At 50.1% G+C, this 20,228-nt stretch overlaps 1 protein-coding gene across 1 annotated transcript in view; it reads left to right on the top strand.

The window, feature by feature from the left end:
* Window positions 1–20,228, top strand: part of LOC111160767 — a 618,405-nt gene that overhangs the window by 8,324 nt on the left and 589,853 nt on the right. Inside the window, 3 exon segments of the mRNA XM_022524110.1 lie at window positions 4,611–4,802; window positions 10,866–10,992; window positions 14,637–16,352. Of these exon segments, the coding sequence (XP_022379818.1) occupies window positions 4,611–4,802; window positions 10,866–10,992; window positions 14,637–16,352 (2,035 nt within the window).

The following is a 20,228-nucleotide window of genomic DNA, read 5'->3' as shown; positions in this document are numbered from 1 at the left end:
TTTTTATTTTATTTGACAGAGATCACAAGTAGGCAGAGAGGCAGAGAGAGGGGGGAAGCAGGCTCCCCACTGAGCAGGGAGCCCGATGTGGGGCTCGATCCCAGGACCCTGAGATCATGACCTGAGCTGAAGGCAGACGCTTAACCCCCTGAGCCACCCAGGCGCCCCTTATTTATTTATTTGAGAGACAGAGATCACAAGTAGGCAGAGAGGCAGGCAGAGAGAGAGGAAGGGAAGCAGGCTCCCCGCTGAGCAGAGAGCCCGATGTGGGGCTCGATTCCAGAACCCTGGGATCATGACCTGAGCTAAAGGCAGAGGCTTTAACCCACTGAGCCACCCAGGCGCCCCTGTTTTAAACATTTTGCCTATGATAATTTAATTATTTAATCCTCACAACTTTTTGAAACAGGAAATTGAAGTACAGAGAGGTTAACTAACTCGCCCAAACTTGAACATCTTGCTTTAAACCCAGGTAGTCCAGCTCTAGAATCTTTGTGCTTAACCGTTATATCTGATGTAGGAAAGATGTTAGGGTTGGAAGCTGATGGCCAAGAAAGAATTCTTGAGACATCTTTGGTGCAAAAAGGTGGTTTTATTTATTAAATAATAAAAAAGGTGGTTTAATTTATTAAAGCACAGGGACAGGACCCATGGGCAGAAAGACTTGCACCGGGGTCATGAGGAGTGGCCCATTATGTACTTTCAGGTTGGAAGGGGGTTAGGGATAACCTACGTCTCCCAGGTATTTTGGAAGCAAGGTTTCCAGGACCTTGAGGGGGCTAGCTATTGTTGGGAAAACGTAATTTATTACCGTCTAATAAACCTTAGTCATGAGACCCTTTAGATGTGTATCAGTGGGCCATATGCTTGGGGATGACTGCCGACACGAATCTTGGGGGGGGGGTTTAGAGATAAAGGAAAATTCCAAAGGAAGTTTAATATGTTCAGGTGGCCTTACGGTGGGGGGGGGGCGTTGTCAGTCAAGCTAGGATTGCCTTTTCGCCTTAGCAAAGTATTAACATCAGGCAGTTGAGTCCCTAGAGGAATGCCACTCTGCCTGTTTCAAGGATTTATAAATGGGCTGTAGATAGTAAAGAAATTTATTAATTTTTCTTCTCCCTTTGTTTCCCGCATTATACCTACTGCACTAAACGGCTGCAGAACTTACTACTTCTGAACACTGGGTCTGGCTTTGTCTTTTCTCTCACCTGCAGAGCACTGGGGAGTTGCTCCTATCTGTCCTGAAGGGCCAATCCCTGTGTTTGGTCTGAGGATTGACAGCAACCCCTGCCAGGCTGAGCAGGACCCTGGAGAGGCAAGCCCACAGCCTACCCAGTCCCCAGAGCCTGCGGTTGGAGCTACTTCCGGGGGAGTCTGGTGATAGGGGTTTGTCGGCCAGGCTCACCACACGCTGAGATCCCATTAGCTTTTCCGCGCAAGGTGAGTTTGGTAGGGAAGAAGGGACAGAATACCTGGATCCAATAAGATGCCATGATGACTATGGGCAGGGTATCGCTTCACAGTTTCTACCGAGCATGCGCACCGCTCACTCCTGGCGGCGCTAACAAACGCGCCTGGAAATCTAACCCAGACCGGAAGTGGCTCGGCGCGGCCCTTTCGATTGGGTTGTTAACTGGTTCTGACCTGTCACCCGTGTGGGAGGCCCAGGTGTTTCCGGACGTTAGCCGTGGAGATCCTTTGGGGTCCGTGAGGGGAGCTCGGCTTAGGGTGAGTGTGAGGGGCTGAGGGGAGGTATGTCGAGGGTCTGCGGAGTGAGTGACGGGGCCTCAGTGAAGGGGGGCTGTGGGATGAGGGGCGTTTTCTAATCCCAGTTGGGTGATTGGCTCGGTTATTTTCAGGCTCTGCGTATTTCCTGTATGCGTGTAAGTATTCTGGGAGTTTAAACTCCCAAGTGTTTTGTTTTGGTTTTTTAAGAATTTTTTTTAGGGGCGCCCTTTGGCTCAGGTCATGATCCCAGCATCCTGGGATCGAGTCCCACATCGGGCTCCCTGCTTGTCGGGAAGCCGGCTTCTCCCTCTCCCACTGCGCCTGCTTGTGTTCCGTCTCTCGCTGTGAAATAAATAAATAAGATCTTTTTAAAGAAAGATTTTAGAGAGAGAGCAGGAACAGGGGGAAGAGGGAGAAGGAGACTCGCGCCCGGAACAGGGAGCCCAGCGCGGGGCTCCATCCCAGGACCTTGAGTTGAGATAGGACCCAAGCGGGAGGCAGACGCTCAACCGACTGGCCACCCAGGCGCCCCCCCCCAAGTGTGTTTTAATATCACGTTTTGCATTGTTGGCCCTTGAAACTTGCTCACTTGAGGACGGCGAACATGATTCTGGAGCGGGCCTTAGTAGGTGGCACTGGGGACATGCGGGGAGTGACTCTGGAGACGGTGATTGACTGGGAGCAGGAGCTTCAGGGATTGGAGGAGCTTGAGGGTCCGGTTGTAACATCGCGGAGCAGTGTTTGGGGACCTGCAGAAATCAGAGCGCGGTGCTAAGGGTAGGGTATGGGAGCCGAAGGACTGTCGGTCTGGATGGTCAGTTATGGGGGTTTCCGAGGCCCTTCCTTAGCCCCCTGTGGACACGGTGAGGGTCGGTAGTGGTCAGCAGTTGAAGAGATGGATGATGGTTTCCTGTTGGGCTGCGTTAATTGCAACCCCATGTTGGGGATTATTTGGGGTCCTGTGGAAATCACAGTCCCTGGGAAACACTGGCAGCCAGCGTAGCCTGGTTACGTGGGTGACAGGGAGGCATTTCATGACCTTGCGGCAGTCCTGTGCTCCACTCCTTGGGGATATCTGGAGGTCAGTGCTGTCAGTGACTGCATTTGATGTGGGGTTGGGAGGCAGTTCATTGTGTACAGTCAAGATACGTTAGGGATCTGGGGTCCTGGTGTGGAGGGAGCTGAAGGCAAGCTGAGGACAAAGCAGAAGCTGACCCCTGCAACCTCCCCCCCGCCCCCCAGTCCTGGGTGGGACAGGTGGGACCTTCCAGGAATGTCCCATCTTATGTTAAATACCTGCTAGAAGGGAAAAACATCCTTAACCTGACAAAGGCAAGGCCTCCAGTATCTTGTAGGTCCTCTTTAGCATATGAAAGTTCTACTGAAACCTCCCTTTCTCCTTACCTCCCCCAACCCCATCGTATATAACCCGCCACCCCTCACAATGGGACCGCGGCTCTTTCTGTCCCTGGGTCCTGTCCCCAGGCTTTAATAAACGACCAGTTTGCACCAAAGATGTCTCAAGAATTCTTTCTTGGTAGTCGCCTCCGGACTCCACCCCACTGAACCTCACTTACATTCTAAAACTTCATCACTGGTGCTTGTCTGCAGGCTTTCCAGGTGAAGGGGGTTGAGGACAGGAAATTTAAGTTTCAGCTTTGTTATGGGGCTCCTGGCTGCTCAGTCGGTTGAGCGTGTGACTCCATGTGGGGGCTGTAAGTTCGAGCCCCACCTTGGGTTTAGAGATTACTTAAAAATAAAATATTTAAGAAAGAAAAAAAAAAGAGAGAGAAGTCTGAGCTGTCTGGGATGGGCACTGAAATGTCCAGAGGCTTGCACGGACGTATCAGCCGGGCCACCTCGGATCCTCACCTCTCTGAAGGCAACAGGAAATGGGAATGGTGTGTCTGGAAGCTGACCACGTAGGGGATCACGTGGGATAGAGTCAGCTGTGTGTAGTTTGGGACAAGGCAGAGGAAGGACTGATTCTCTTTTCTTCCCTCTGCAGACTGACCGCAAGGCAAAGCCTGGAACAGCTTCAGTTTTCTCATCCACAAAATGGGCATAATAACGATCATAATGTTTAGTGGGCCAGGTTATGTGGAAATTAAACAGGGTGTTCATGCCAGGCAGGTGCTGCAGGCTTAATGAGACTCATCACAGGTCAGTGTCCCGATGCCTGCGATTAAAAACTTGCATCCTCGTTTTGAAAACTGCATTTAAAGTCATACTTTCCTATTCCCAAGGCTAAAAGGTGGCAGAGCTACAGTTAAACCTTCATGTAGTCCAAACTGTGTTTTGTTTAGTTTTTTCCAAGATTTTATTTATTTGACAGAGCATAAGTAGGCAGAGAGAGAGGAGGAAGCCAGCTCCCTGCTTAGCAGAGAGCCCAATGTGGGACTCGATCCCAGGACCCTGACACCATGACCTGAGCTGAAGGCAGACGCTTAACCCACCGAGCCACCCAGGTGCCCCTAAGATTTGTTTATTAGAGAATACGAGTGCGGGGAGAGCCAGAGGAGGGAGAGAGGATCCCAAAGCAGACTCTCCACTGAAAGCGGAGCCTGATGTGGGTTCGATCCCCGGACCCTGAGATCATGACCTGAGCTGAAATCAAGAGTCAGCCGCTTAACTGAGCCACCCAGGTGCCCCAAAACTCTGTCCTTTATTTTATCCTGATTTGTAACCGGTTGGGTTCTTCTGAACTAATATTCCATGGGGTCTAGCACAGTGACCTTTCCCTAAGGACCCCCAAAAATACTTGTGTGGAGCAAATGTTAGAGGAGCGACCATGTGAGCCTTGCCTTTCCAGGACTTCCTGGTGGCTTTGCGGAGCTCATGGGTCAGACCATATCACTGAGCCTGCGGGTCTCTCTTCACAGCCCAGCCAGACACTCCCCAGCAGCTCTGATCAAAGCCTCCAGATGCCCACCCAGCTTCGAGGTCCCAGGAAAAGTGGAGTTGTCGGCAAGAGAACCCAAGAAGTGAAGCCCAGGGGAGACATGCCCGCTGACGAGAATGTGCCCCAAAGGTCCCAGGTCCTGGGTCCACAGGAGCAGAATGGGCTATGTGAGGTAAACAGGAATGGCGCCAGGGACGGTTCTCCAGAATTTGAGGGCAGACACAGGAAGCAGCGGGCTCTGGACTCTTGCTGAGACCGTGTCCCCCTCCTCCTGAGAGCGGACCACAGGGGCTTATGTCGCCTCATCACAGGCCTTTTGTACAGACCGGTGGAGGAGTGTATGTTGTAGAGGGCTGGTCCAGGGGCAAAGGAAGAAGAAAAGGGAGCCCCTGATCCGGGTGGGAAGCCCCAGCCACTGGCAGGGAAATGCGGACTCCTTCCTGCCCTGCTGGGAAGCGCCTTCCACCACTGGGTCTTTGCATGTTCTCAGCTGGTCCCAGTCTGACTTCTTACCTGCTTGTTGGGGGTTGGCTCTTTTCCCTCTGTCCTCATGGTTTATAGAATCATAAGATACTAGAGCAAAAACAGAGTTTTAAGGATATGTATGGTTTTCCCTATTTTATTTTATTTTTGGTTTTTCCTATTTTAAAAGATGAATACAAATGCCAGAGAGGAGTGTTTCCAAATTGCCCACAGATAAAATACTTGATATTGGGGAAAGAGGAAGATTGTTCGGTATACCGAAGATTTCCTGAAATTCCTAGTCAGTATGTTTTATTTATTTATGAAAGATTTGTTTATTTGAGAGTGAGAGGAAGAGAGTGCAAGCATGAGCAGGGAGGGGTAGAGGGAGAGGGACAAGCAGATTTCCCACTGAGGGGAGAGCCTAACTCAGGGCTCAGTCCCAGGACCCTGAGATCATGACCTGAGCCCAAGTCAGATGCTTAACCGACTGAGCCACCCAGACGCCCCTAGTCTGAGTATTTAAAGACACTGTGTTTTAAAATAATACTGAATGGCCATAATAATAAACAGTGCATTGTTTACCTGTGATAGGTTTATAATCAAAGTTACAGAAAGTTGTTCTGTTTTAAAAAAGCATAACAAATGCATGGTTGATTACCACTGTGAACCAATACATTGTGAGATTATCTATTTCAGTAATGTCTAAAGTCATCTCCACCTGACAAAAACATTTGATAATAGAAAATTTGAGAGAAAGTGTTAAAACTATTACAGTAAATGCCAAGTAAAAATCATTTAACATCAAAAGATACTGCCCCAGATATTCAGAAGTCATTCTTAAAATGAAAACACCCAAATCTGAAACAAAATTGTCCAGATCTTCATTGAGTGACTCAGATAGTTCGCTAGGGCTTCTGTATCAAAGTACCACAGAGTGGGTGGTGGCTTAAATGCCTTCAACAGAAATTTATTTTCTCATAATTCCAGAGGCTAGAAATCCAGGATCAAGATGTCAACAGGGTGCTTCCTTCTGCGGTCTCTCCTTGGCTTGTACATGGACTTCTGACTGTGTCCTCACACAGTCTTCCTTCTGTGGGGGTCTGTGTCTTAATTTCCTTTTCCTATAAGGACCCCTGGTCATACTGGATTAGGGCCCAGCCTGCTGACTTCATTTTAACTTAGTTACCTCTTCAAAGACAGCATCTCCAAATACTGGCACATTTTGAGGTACTGGGGGTTCAGACTTCGACATGAGAATTTTGGGGGGTGGGGAGATACAGTTAAGCCCGTAAAGAGTGACAGAAAATTACATTGTAGGAAAATGCCTCTCGTGTTGCATTGCTGTGGGTTGAACTATTAAGAGTGTGATTGAAAGCATTTCAAGTGGCTGTTAGGATGCGGGTTACTTCAGGGCGCCTGGGTGGCTCAGTGGGTTAAGCCTCTGCCTTCGGCTCAGGTCATGATCTCAGAGTCCTGGAATTGAGCCCCACATCGGGCTCCCTGCTCAGCGGGGAGCCTGCTTCCCCCTCTCTCTGTCTGCCTCTCTGCCTACTTGTGATCTTGATCTCTCTCTCTCTCTGTCAGATAAATAAAAATTTTTAAAAAAAGGATGTGGGTTACTTCATAGTAGCACATTGCCTTTGATACAATGAAATTAATTTTGCCTGCTTGCCCTGGTTTTCATTTTGCCGTTTCAATAGATAACCCTTTTGCTAATTACGATTTTTCGGTCAGCTTGTAAACAAAAACGCTGCCTTTGCAGACAGCGCCCTGTGGCAGAGAATCGAAATGGTCCTGACTCCCAGCTTGCTAGAGCAGGAAGGTGTAACCTGGTTCACTGTTCTCCGTAAGAGCACGTGTTCCAGCTCAAAAAAAAAACCAAAACAGCTAACAGCTGTCAAGATTGTCTTTCTCCTCAGTGGCAGTGAATTTTTTTTTTTTTAAGGTAAATCAGTGCGTTTCTTTTTTTTTTTTTCTTTTAAAGATTTTATTTATTTATTTGTCAGAGAGAGAGAGAGGGAGAGAGAGCAAGCACAGGCAGAGGCAGAGGGAGAAGCAGGCTCCCTGATGAACAAGGAGCCCGATGTAGGACTCGATCCCAGGACGCTGGGATCATGACCTAAGCCAAAGGCAGCCGCTTAACCAACTGAGCCACCCAGGCGTCCCAGTGGCAGTGAATTTTTATCCTATTAACGAAATATGTGTCTGTTTACCTCCCAATCCTTTAATGACACTCTTACACAGCTGTGTGACACTGAGGTTTATGAGAAACCTGTATATTTGGTTGTGGGCATCCAGGGCTCCTGGCTCACAGCTCCCCAGATCTTTGGAATTTCCTGAGCTATAAGTAGTAGGAGGGGCATCTTTTGTGCCCGGATTTAGCCTTTTTCTCAGTTCCTGGCAGCTGGGGGGTGGGGGGGAGAAGCTTTAGTGCGTGTCTTGTTATTCATAACAAGCCCATTTCCGCCACAACTGGGTTTATGTAAATGAGCTGAATTTTGGAAATCCCCTAAGGGTGGTGGTTGCCGAGGGAACCGACCCAATGCTTAGAGGGGGCATGGGAATGCCCACGTACCTTGCCCCGTGCACCCCTTCATTTGGCTCTTGATACGTATCTTTTTCTAATAAACTGGTGATCCCAGTGAGTAAACGGGTTTCCTTAATTCTTTGAGCTGCTCTAGCATATTAATTGAGCCCAAGAAGGGGGTCGTGGGAACCTCTAATTTAAGCGAGTCAGAGGTACAGGTGACACAGCCTGGGCTTGTGACTGGCCCCTGTAGCAGTGGGGCAGTCTTAAAGGGCTGAGCCCTGGCCTATAAGAGCAGTCGCCACCTCCAGGTGGATGGGGTCGGAAGTGAGTTGAATTGAAGGCCGCACCGCTGTTGGGAGACCTGCTTGGCGAGGGGAAGGGGGCATCCCTCCTTCCACACATCTATTGCCATTTGGTCCAGAACCAAAAAGAGCTACTTCAGTTGGAGTTTTGAGTGAGCGCTCTTTCATATCCTCCCAGACCCTCGGAACTAGCGTGCTTTTCACGCCCACCCTTCCAGGAGGGGTGGGGATCAGCTTTTGGTCAGATCGATGTTCCCTGTTGTAAAGGAAAACTGCTTCTCCTGCACGTCTCCTTTACACACACAGAAAACTGCGCTTCTGATGCTTCCGGTCACCAAACGCACTGTAAGGGCCTGTTTAGCCAGAGCGGCCCCACCTCGGTTGAACAGCCATTTGGTTGTTTATGCTGTAAAACTTAAATTGACCCTGCCCCCCCCCCCCCCCCCCCGGGGAACTTACTTAAAAGCAAGTCCGGGAAACCAGTCCCAGGTAACAGCCCAAAGACAAGCGTGGGTCAGGTCAGGTGGAGACGTTCAATCAGTGGGGGCCATACTGTCTCCTAGCTACCAAGGTGATGGCTAGTTTCCATAGCTACTCTGGGGTGAATTGTAATTCAGTTCGCCACCTGTGTGTGGCCAGGCCCAACCACATGGCCTTTGTCTGTGGTTGGTTAGTCTGGAAAGTTAGTCTGGAAAGCAGGGAGGGGTTGTCCTCTCTGTAAGGGGCAGCCCCGACTGGTCTGTTTGACGGTCGGTCTGATTCTTGATGCTTGGTGAGAAATAAAGCTTTGCTTGACCTTTGCTTTGTATCAGTCTCACTCCTTTTGTTGGGTCCATGGTCAAAGGAGCGAGACTGATACAAAGCGAAGGTCAAGCAAAGCTTTATTTCGCGCCAAGCATCGAGAATCAAACTGACGGGCCAGGGCCATCTCTTGCAAAGAGGCGACCCCTCCCAGCCTCACAGACTAACTTTTATAGAGCAGAGGCCACGTGGTCGGGCCTGGCCCCACACAGGTGGCCAATTGAATTACAATTCACCCTATAGTAGCTATTTGAACTAGCCTATCACTCTGGTCAGAATTGGCGCCCAAAAGGCAGGGCCCACATTCTTGGGTGGTTAGGGGGGTGCTTTCCTGATTGGATGTCTCCCCCTGGCTTGACTCATCCTTGCATTCTGGGCTCTGTTAGCTCCCCCTGACCTGACACGTCCTGGTATATGGGCTCTGTTATCAGGGGCTGGTCAGTCATATTTTACTGGTTTCCCAGACTTGTTTCTAAGTAAGTTCCTGGGGCGGGGGGTGGTGGGTGTCAGTCTTAGTTTTCTGCATAAACAACAAAATGGCTCACTCTGGCTAAGCAGGCCCTTACACTTTGACCATGGACTCATCATTTGGGACCCAACAGCATGGGGAATTTTTTCCCACACTGAGCACTTCCCTGTGACACCAGCTGGGTGTCCTACAACGTGTCAATAATCTGCAATGTGAAGATTGGATCCCAGGCAAGGGAAAGCTTCCTTGCCATCCATTTGCCAAACTGGGAAACCACAGCCTTTGGGTACACAATGGGGAAGGTTTAGGGTTAAATAGGCAAAACCTGCAAGTTCTGTACCGCTAGCGAGGGTGGTCAGGCTGAGGTCCCAGACTTCAACCTCAGGCGCAGCGTGACAAGCAGAGTGCAGCTCCCAGGTTTCTGGCAGTGACTCTGGGATGTGGTGGCCGATGAGGAGCAGGAGCACGTGTCGTGGGGGTTTCTCTGAATTTTGCACAGGCACGTGCCCTTGGGCTGTGCTGACCAGGTTTGTCCTCACCGTCGTCTGGCCTGGTTGAAATGAGTTTCTCTCCCTTGACATGAGAGAACCCATCTTGTGCATTAGCTGTTGCTAATTGTTTGGGTCTTGTTCTCAAATTCAGTTTTGGCACTGTCTGCCCATATATGGGGCCACATCCCTCACGTTAAGGGCACAGTCCGACAAGACAGCCCCTCTCCCCCGACCTCAGATGCCGGTTGAAACTCCACGTTGTCACCAATGCTTCCGACCCTCTGGGCTTCAGAGGTTCCCGTAACCTCCTCCTTGGGTTTAATTAATTTTCAAGAGTAGCTCACAGAACTCAGGAAACCCATGTACTCACTAGGTTACTGGTTCACTGCAAAGGAGATTAAAGGATAAGAATCAACAGCCAAGGGGGCCTGGGTGGCTCAGTAGCTGCCTTCGGCGTGGGTCATGATCCCAGGGTCCTGGCGTCAAGCCCTGCATTGGGCTCCCTGCTCGGCAGGGAGCCTGCTTCACCCCCTCTCCCTGCTTGTGCTATTTCTCAGATAAATAAATAATATCTTAAAAAAGTCAACCTCCAGATGAAGAGATACACAGGGGGAGATTCTGTCCCCGTACAGTTGGGAGGCCGGGCTGGGTGGCGGATGAAAGTGATCCGGTTCAGCAACCTGGGAGTTGTCCAAACCCTGCCCTTCCGGGTGCTTATGGAGGCCGCGGAACACGCAACCCAGATTTCAGTGATGAAATCGTTGGCGACTGGTGATGGGTTCCAGGTCGTGTCCCCTTCCTGGACTTCAGCGGTGGGGCTGAAAGTTCAGTCCTCTCATCACTTGGTGGGTTCCCCCGGCAACCAGCACCCCCCATATCCAATACTGACCTGTTAACAGAAGAGAAGACACCCTTTATCACTCTCCTCACTTAGGAAATTTCAAGGGTTTTAAGGAGCTCTGTGCCAGAAAACTAGAACAAAGACCAGCCCAGTGTCAAAGTACGTAGTAGACAGCAGCGTATTTCTAGAGACTTTTTAAAACCCCCCAATACAACATGAAATGGGTGTTAGTGGAAAGCTGTATAGATCGTGGTGACAAGTCATTAAAAAGAAGTCTGCAGGTAGCTTCTGTGTTCACCGGTAGTGAGTAATTGACATCGGGGATTGTTGTTACAGGGACTGGTGTCATTTGAGGACGTGGCCATGGACTTCAGCAGGGAGGAGTGGCAGCAGCTGGACCCTGCCCAGAGAAGCCTGTACCGCGACGTGATGCTAGAGATCTACAGCCACCTCCTCTCCGTGGGTGAGCACACCTGACCCGGGAATCTTGGATGGACCTCGTTGGGATTTCCTTCCTTGTTGTGCGACGCAGTAGGGCATCTGAAGTATGTAATCCGTGTGCCTTTGACTTGTCCTGGATTGTTCGTTCGTTTAGGACACCCTGGATATCACTTTGTTCCCAGTGAAAGATGTTGACTTTTCTGATGAGCCGATAGCCCGTAAAGCCCCAGGCCCCATGCAGATCCGAGATTCTTTCTCATTACCAGGATATCACAGTCCCAACCCAGAGATCATTTCCAGGATCCTCTGAGCTGAGAGGCTCAGCTCCCCTATCAGAGGCGTCAGAGTGAGTGACTATTACCTGGCCGACGTGGATATCTTTGGGGGGCGTTATCTGTCCCCTAGTGGTGGGCTGTACGTTGCCTCCCACTCCCAGTTTCTGACTAACACTGTGATACATTATCTTGTAAACGCCCCTTGGGGAGAGGTGTCAGAATTTTTCCGAGGTGGACACTCGGGAGCGGGATTCCCTGACCCCTGGACAGAAGTGTAGTTAATGTGACCACGGAAGCCATCCTGCTCTGGAGATGAGCTGTGTAACCTCCGCTCCCATGGGAGAGCGCATCCCGCCTGCCAGCCCGGCTGTTCATCAGCTTTCTCTTGGCCCGTGTGGTGGGCGATAGGGCTATTCCTTGCTTTAATTTCATTTTTCTAGTAAAGACAGCATCTCCTCATCTGTCATCTGATTGGGTTTCCCATCTTTTGTCATCTTGTTGCATCCATGGAGTTTTTTCTTAAGGCCCTTTTTCCTTTTTATTTGTCCCCTGGATACATTGGTTTTTCTTTTCTGTGTGGGATCTTCTTTCTTCTTTTCCCTGATTGTACCACCTGCAGTTCAGGGCCCCCATGCTTCCTTTTTTTTTTTTTTTTAATAAGATTTGATTTATTTATTTGACAGCGAGAGAGGGAACACAAGCAGGGGGAGTGGGAGAGGGAGAAGCAGGCTTCGCGCCAAGCAGGGAGCCCGATGCGGTGCTTGATCGCAGGACCTGGGGATCGTGACCTGACCCGAAGATAGAAGCTTAACAACTGAGCCGCCCAGGCACACTGTGTCCATGCTTCCTTCTGATCATCCCTTCATGTAGGAAGTTAAGGCCCCTTCTCTTCGGAACACCCAAGCCGCAGTTTTTTTCTGGTGGTCCCTAGATCGACCCCCTCCAGTCCCTGTGCCTAAACCATTCTCTTACTCAGCTACATGGCAGACACTTCCCGTAGGAAGACTCACTTCCTCTAATTTTGGGAGATCAGAAATTGGAATCCTTACACAAATCAGACGTGCTTTCTCGCCTTACACGTTTTACCAGAGTCTCCTGCATGTCTTGGCTCTTCCACCACAGTCCTCTTACTGAGAAATCTAACAATTTTTTTCTTTTGAATGTGCAGTTTAGTTGATGCTTTTTCTTAATCCCAGTGGTCTCCCCTAAATGAGCTCCTGTATCTTCCTGCTTGTGTTTTTGTTCCTAGTGGGTTTTGTGGATTCTAGATGAGGTCAGTCATGATGCCATTGACAGAGTTTTCCAATATATTTTTTTTTCCCTGAGATTTTGATGGAAAAATACAGTTATTACTATGTAGGATTAACAGAGTCTTCTCAGTGACATCAGCGTCGTGGCCACATATTTCTAATTTTAAGTGTAGCTGAAGAGTTTGATTGCTCATGCTCTGTTCTGTTGGGTTCCTATTTTGTTCCATGTCTGCTACAGAGACATATGTATGATATACATAAAGGTAGACAATACATATTATCTAAGAAAACTGTAAATATCTGGGCATGAGTCTATTTAAAATAAGGAAATTTTAAAAAGATGGTTGAGATCATAAATTTCATAATTACATGTTTTTTACCACATATTTTTAAGATTTGATTTTTAAGTAATCTCTGCACTGAACGAGGGGCTCTGAACTCACCTCAAGATAAGAGTCATGCGCTCTACTAACCAGGCCAGTCAGGCGCCCCTCTTTCTTTTTAGCATCTGTTCTATACTAGTAAATTTGATGATCAATGACTCCCATTCTTGGTGGGGAAAAAATGGTGTATTGGGTGGTGTACAGAGACACCAAGGTTCGTGACAATTTCTAGAATAATTTCTCTCCTGTAAAACAGTTTTTTAAGAAAGAAGGTCAGGGGCACCTGGGTGGCTCAGTGGGTTAAGCCTCTGCCTTTGGCTCAGGTCATGGTCTCAGGGTCATCGGGCTTTCTGCTCAGCGGGGAGCCTGTTTCTCCCTCTGCCACTCCCCTTGCTGTGCTCTCCTGCTCGCTGTGTCAAATAAATAAAAAAAATCTCAAAAAATAAATAAGTAAAAATTAAAAAGCAGGTCAGCAGGAAGCCTCGCTTCTTGTATTCTTCAGGTGTCTTGAATTTTTCCCTCGCTGTTGCACTCTGCTCTGTGATGCTGTCCCTCTGCAGCATTGAATGTGCCGGGTACCCAGAGGCAGGTCCTGCTGGGCAGAAACGGGGTGGAGCGTACTGAGAAGCTGTGATCTCACGGCCCAGGCCAGAGCTGGTGGATAATGCTGCGTTCGCATTCCATCAGCAGAAACAGACTCACCGTCCCACCTCCTCGCAGCGGCGCTGGGAGCTGTTCTGTAGCTTGGCCTGTCCACAGTTCACTTCTGTGGAAGAGGGTGACACACGTTTCAGGGGACAGCTTACTTGTCAACTTCTTTAAGATTTTATTTATTTATTTGACAATGCACAAGTAGGCAGAGAGGCAGGCAGAGGAAGAGGGAAAAGCAGGCTCCCTGCTGAGCAGAGAGCCCGATGCGGGACTCAATCCTAGGACCCTGAGATCATGACCTGAGCCAAAGGCAGAGGCTTAACCCACTGAGCCACCCCTTGTCCACTCTTCCAAAGTACTTTTCTTGGGTCATAAGTTTATCGGTTCAAGCAAATAAATTTCAGCTTCCTGGAGAGTTGAGTCTGGGCACAGGTGTCCTTTCCCTGCTTGGCCGTGTCAGGGCTGGAGCTTTCTTACTTCAGAGGATTAACAGGGCAGCTGGGTTTGGTATCGTTTCTAACAAGTGAGAGGAAACTGGCGGGTTAGTGACAGTTTAGATCTGAAAGCTGATGAAGAGCTGCCCTCGGAGCCCCTCCTTTTCAAGCCTTGGCTGTTCCCACATGTGTCACACCCCTGTCTTGTATTTTCTGTCATCGTAGGTGTTGGTATCTCCGTAGGTGTTGGTGTCTCCGTAGGTGTTGGTGTCTCCGGGTTTCTAGACCGCGGGCCTGCATTAGGTGGAGCTGGCTTGTCTTTGTTCTAATCTAATTTTCCCCAGAGCTCCAGGAGGTGCTTTTGGTCAACTACTTAGAGACTCTGTGCCGCCTCCTGTTCTGTGAAATGGAGAGTAAGCGCAGTTACACGTGCAGGGTTGTGAGGATTGAAGAGTTTCCGCGTGACGCGGAGCGCTGTTGCACACTTGGCTCTGTGCTGTATGCAGACAGGCGACATGTAGCAAAGGCAGGGTGGCTGTCTCCTCTGCAGCACCGCCCTCCCATCGTTGTTATTACCGTGACCCAGCAATTCGTGTTCGCCCTCAGTCCGCTCCTATGATTTCTCCTCCATCCTCTCCTAACTCGTGTCCCTTTCATCTTCTTCCTCTCCTAGAAAGGGCGTTGGGACTTAAAACCTCCCAACAGAAAATATTTGAAAAAGCTTCATTTCACAATAAGGAAAGTGAAGTCACAAGAGGTGGTCCGTGGTGTTCCATTTCAGAAGACCTGTGGGGACACCGTGGCCGTGCAGCGAGGGGTCAGCAGAAGCAAGATGAACCTGCACGGCATGGGGCCTTCCTTGACGGGAAGACACTGGATACAGAGAGAGACTGGGAGCGGAAGGACCCGGGAAGAATCATTCATGTGAGGCCTCACCTTGTTTGTTCACAAAGCAGACCTCCTAAACACTGCTCAGTTGCCAAGAGTTTGAAGCCTAATCCAGACGTGAATCATCAGACTCAAAGCAACAGCACAGAACACCGCGGTGAGCTGGCTGGCTCTGGCCGGCTGTTCACCCGTAGCTCTTCCCGGGCCAGCTGCAAGCACATTCATCCAGGAGAGAACTTCTGCGAAGGGAATCAACGTCCGAAAGTCCTCAGCCATAAACAGTCACGCACGCAGCACCAAATTCGTAATCAGGAGAGACCCCATAAATGCGCTGAGTGGGGCAAGGGCTTCCCCCAGAAGCCGCCCCTCGAGCAGCAGAGATTCCATAGTGTAGAAAACCTCCAGGAGTGTAGCAGATGTACCAAGGGCTTCACCCCACAACCAAAGCTCGGTGTGTATCCAACAGCTCACACAGCTAACATCTGCAAGGAGTGTGGGAAGGTCTTTGTTCAGAGAGCAGAACTGATGACACACCAGAAAACTCACACAAGAAGGAAGTCCCATAAATGCCACGAATGTGGGAAAGCCTTTTTCCAGACGTTATCTCTCTTCAGACACCAGAGGACTCACACTAGTGGGAAACTCTACGAATGCAGTGAATGTGGGAAAGGCTTCTCCCAGAATTCAACCCTCGCCATCCATCAGAAGATTCATACGGGTGAGCGCCAGTACACGTGCGGTGAATGCGGGAAGGCCTTCACCCAGAAGTCAACGCTCAGCTTGCACCAGAGAATCCACTCAGGGGAGAAGTCCTACGTGTGCATTGAGTGCGGACAGGCCTTCGTCCAGAAGGCGCACTTGACCGTGCATCAGAGAGGCCACACCGGAGAGAAACCTTACCCATGCCACAGCTGTGGGAAAGCCTTCATTTCCAAGTCACAGCTTGATATACATCGCCGAATTCACACCGGGGAGAAGCCTTATGAATGTGGTGACTGTGGAAAAGCCTTCACCCAAAAATCACACCTCAACATCCATCAGAAAATTCACACCGGAGAAAGACAACACGTATGCGGCGACTGTGGGAAAGCCTTCAACCAGAAGTCCATACTCAGCATGCATCAGAGAACTCACACCGGGGAGAAGCCTTACAAATGCGGCGACTGTGGGAAAGCCTTCACTTCCAAGTCACAGTTCAAGGAGCATCAGCGCATTCACACTGGAGAGAAACCTTATGTGTGCACTGAATGTGGGAAGGCCTTCAATGGCAGGTCAAATTTCCACAAACACCAGATGACGCACACCAGAGAGAAAACCTTCGCCTGTTACAAATGTGGGAACGCCTTTCTCCAGAAATCAGAGTTGGTGGCACATCAGAGAACACATGTTGGGGAGAAGCCTTATGAATGCTATGACTGTGGGAAATCCTTCGGCCGGAAACCACAGCTCCAAGTGCATCAGCGGATTCACACGGGAGAGAAGCCTTACGTATGTTCTCAGTGTGGGAAGGCCTTCAACAACAGATCCAATTTTAATAAACACCAAACAACTCATGCTAGAGACAGGTCTTATTAAAGCAATTATTGCATGAAAGGCTTTACCTAGAAATCAGTTCCTCGTATGCATCAGCGTATACACGAATGAGACAAACTAAATTTCTTGAAGAAGAGAAAAATCTCCCAAGCGTCAGATTCAGTTGTAGGTTACAGAATCCAGGATTCTGAAGAACTCCAGGAAAGCACTGCGTGTCGCAAAGTTGCACATCATTTGACGTGAAAGAAAGGGCTCAGAAAATAACATGAATTAACATGATTGAGGGTAAATGTCCATATTTGTACTAGCCTTGTTAAGGACTATGAAACTCATCTGGGAAGAAGCCCTGACTGACACACTGAGAATTGTGTTCCTCTGGGAAGTACAAGACTTGTACCAGATGGGTTATAGGAAAATTTGTGAGAAATTAATGGTAACCCTGTTGAATTTGGAATATCGGTATTTTCAAAGAACTAGAAACCGGAATGACCAGACAGGTGTGTGTGTGTGTGCACCTATATAACACTCAGTTCTCTAGTGTTTGCTGTAGGCTTCACTGCATAGCAGAGGTGTGGGAAGGTTTATTTGTAAAGGATCTACCATAATTAAGTCTATCAAATTTATTCCCAATTGAATAAATTACTGAGATTGCACAGTCAGTAATTACTAGTTTCTTTATACACACAGGCACAGCTACCTCATTTTGTCGTGCTTTGCAGATACCGCGTTTTTACAAATTGAATGGTTTGTGGCAGCCCTGTGTCGGGAAGGTCACTGCCACCTTTCCCCATGGCGTTTGCCCCCATCATGTCGGTCACATGTTGGTTGTTCTTGGGATATTTTCAAGTTTTTCATTATTATCCTATTGGACGTGGTGATCTGTGATGAGTCATTACAACTCACTGAAGATTCAAATGATGGTTGGGTTTTTTTTTTTTTAAGTGTTTTTTAATAAGGACACACTTTCCTTAGGGGTACCGCTGTTGCACACTTCATAAACTATCATGTAGTGCCGACGTGACTCTCACATGCACCGGGAAACCCAAAAATTCATTGGACATGTTTTATTGCGACATTCGCTTTATTGAGGGGCCTGAAACTACCCAAAGCTGCGGTATCTCTGAGGTGTGCCTGTCTCGACACGCGAATGTACTTTCTTGGTTAAATGTATAAATGGGATTTTGTAACATACACTGGCCTTCATAGTGCACCTTTTCTCTTTCGTGACCCGCTCAGCTCTACCACCCCGCCCCCATTTCTTTCCACTTCCACCGTCTGGTGAGCAGCTCCATAAATGACCAGTGTTAACCTTACAGTATGGACTTCTTTGTATTTTTACACAGGCTCCTGATCATTTACACCAGGAGTCAGCAAACCCGCCGTCAGTCAAATAGGGTTGGCCACCTGCTCTTTGGAATAAAAGTTTTACTGGACGCAGCCATGCTTCTGCGTTGATGTGCGGTCTGTGACCGCCCCTGTGCTCCAGTGGCCTGTGTGCACGCCAGAAATACACACCATCTGGCCCTTTCCAGAAGATTACCTGATACCCACCTGCGCTGATAATCTGTACCCGGGTGGGAACTCCGTCCTCTGGAAGCACCAGATCACACCACACACACGCGGGCACCTCGGTTCTCCCTGCCGCTGTGCGTCTGTTAGTGGCTGTGTGGTGTGTGCGGTGAGCACACTGGACCATCCTCACAGGTTTTACTATTCGTTCTTGGCGCTTTCGTTGCTACAGGACAGCGGCCGGGCTGCCTGCTCTTCCGGGGCATGGGCCCAGGAGCCAGGTACCCAAGTTTAATCAAATGCCGGTCACACAAGTGTTTAGCTCCTCTGCCCTGGGTTTTTAAAGGATGATGCTAACAGTGCTGGGTGGGTGGGTGGGTGGTCAGCACTTAGAGCCACATGGAGAGAACCTGAGAGTTTGGGGCTCTGAATCAACGCCTGGAAATGAAAGGGTGGGGATGAAGGCTGGAGGAGAGGAGAAGTGGGTAAAATAAACTGTCCTTTAATAGGAAACCAGTTGGGAGGGCTGCCCTGCAGCCCAGGTCTTGGGGATCCTGGTCCAGCCTCCAGCTCCCCTGCAGCCTGCCACGGGGGCTCCTAGGACCGGGGAGTGGGGAACTCGATGTCCACGGTGAGGTTGGTGTAGAGGGGCTGCAGCTTCTTGGAGAGCAGCCTGTAGCCCAATGAGTCGAAGCCATCCTGCAGCCCTTTGTGGCAGATTGAGGCCAGGAGGTCGGGGCTTAGGGGAGGGGGAGCAGCCACATGAGCCCACGACCTAGGGATCACCTTAGGTGGGACATCCTGCTTCAAACCCCAGCTTACCTCTGGGGGCTCCGCTGGTGGCTGGGGTCCTGCCCCTCCAGCATGTGGTAGCGACCGAAGAGCAGATGGGGTTGGGAGAGAAGCATCCCGCTCAGTTGCAGCCTTACAGGGGGAGAGGACAGGGAACCCATGCCACACCCAGCCCTTCAGGCGACGGTGGCCCATGTCCCCCACACCATGGGGGGACCTGCAGCCCCATGCTAGGTTCCTCAAGCAGGGCCCCCACCTGGCAGTGATGTCATGGTCCTCACGATCCCAGCCCCGGTACGAATTGGGAAAGCCGATGATCCTCAGGTAGTGAATGGGGCGCAGGGCAAACACACCCCCAAGGTAGCCGTGGTAGGGTAGCCTGGAGAAGCAGAGAGAGTTGGAAACAAGTTTCAGGCCACAGGGGCCCTGGCTAGGATCTCCAGGCATTATTTCTGGGTTTGCCCTTCCCCACTCACCCCTGTGATAACTAACCACTCCCCTGACCCCTCAGGTGTCCCCTTCCCTAATCTTAGAGTAGCCCTTCCTCTGACCCTTGAGATGGGCCCTCATTTGACCTGGGATATTCCCTCCCCTAAATCTGACAGGCCCACTTTGTGACCCCTTGATGGCCCTTTCTCCCAAGACTTCTGGGATAACCCTCTCCTGCCCCCCAGACAACCTGTCCTTTCATATATGTTCTTCTCTGACCTCCATCAAGACCCTATCACTGACCCCTCCCCCCACCCCCCAGTTAACACCTGCATCCCAAAGGAAGGTTCTCCCCTGTCTACAAGGCTTTCCCTTGGGCCCCATCATCCCTCTCTGCCTCGGTGCCAGGGAAGCACAGGGCCTGGCCAACCATCCCCCACAGGAAGCTCCCTCCCTCCACCTACTTGTAGTCGAACTTGTGGATGGCCACAGACACATGGGCAGGGAAGATGTCGCAGATGTAGAGGTTGCGGTCATCCTCCGGGAGGAGGTTCACATCATGGAAGAAGACACAGTCCCATTCCTCCTCCTGCATGGCCTCCCAGAACCCCACGTTGCGCAGCTTGCCCCGGTCGAAGGCGGTGTTGTGCACCTGGGATGGACAGAGACGCTCCGTGCTTTCTTGCCAGCAGGCAGAGCATGCCCCCAGTGGCCAGGCCTGTCCCCCCCCCCTTTTCAAATGCCATTCTCCTGCCTGGACCCTATTCCCACTGGAGCTGGAAAACCCAGACCCGTCCACAAGGGCACAGTTCAAAGGTTACCTTCCCTGGAAAACTTCCTGAATTCCCGCCCCCATCCTACGCAGAGTCAGTATCGACAGCCCCTTGCTCCGTCTATGGCCATTTCCAAGGTTCTCAGGGAACCTCCCCTTTAAGAGACGGTCTGAAGGAGGCAGGGATTAGGGTGAGCAGGGAGCACCTACGGCTTTCTGCTCTTACCAAAGACGGGGTCTGATGCCCAGAAACCATGACAGGGTTCTCCTCTCCCTCTCTCGCTCCATGGTCATGTTCTCCTTCATCATCTTCTTGACTCATAAATCCAGCCCCCATCCATC

This window comes from Enhydra lutris, unplaced genomic scaffold (genome assembly GCF_002288905.1).
Source record: "Enhydra lutris kenyoni isolate GAN:26980312 unplaced genomic scaffold, ASM228890v2 scaffoldscaffold77, whole genome shotgun sequence".
In the NCBI taxonomy this organism is placed as follows: Eukaryota; Metazoa; Chordata; class Mammalia; order Carnivora; family Mustelidae; genus Enhydra; species Enhydra lutris.
The sequence above is the reverse complement of the archived record's forward strand: the minus strand, read 5'-3'. Positions and strand labels throughout refer to the sequence as shown.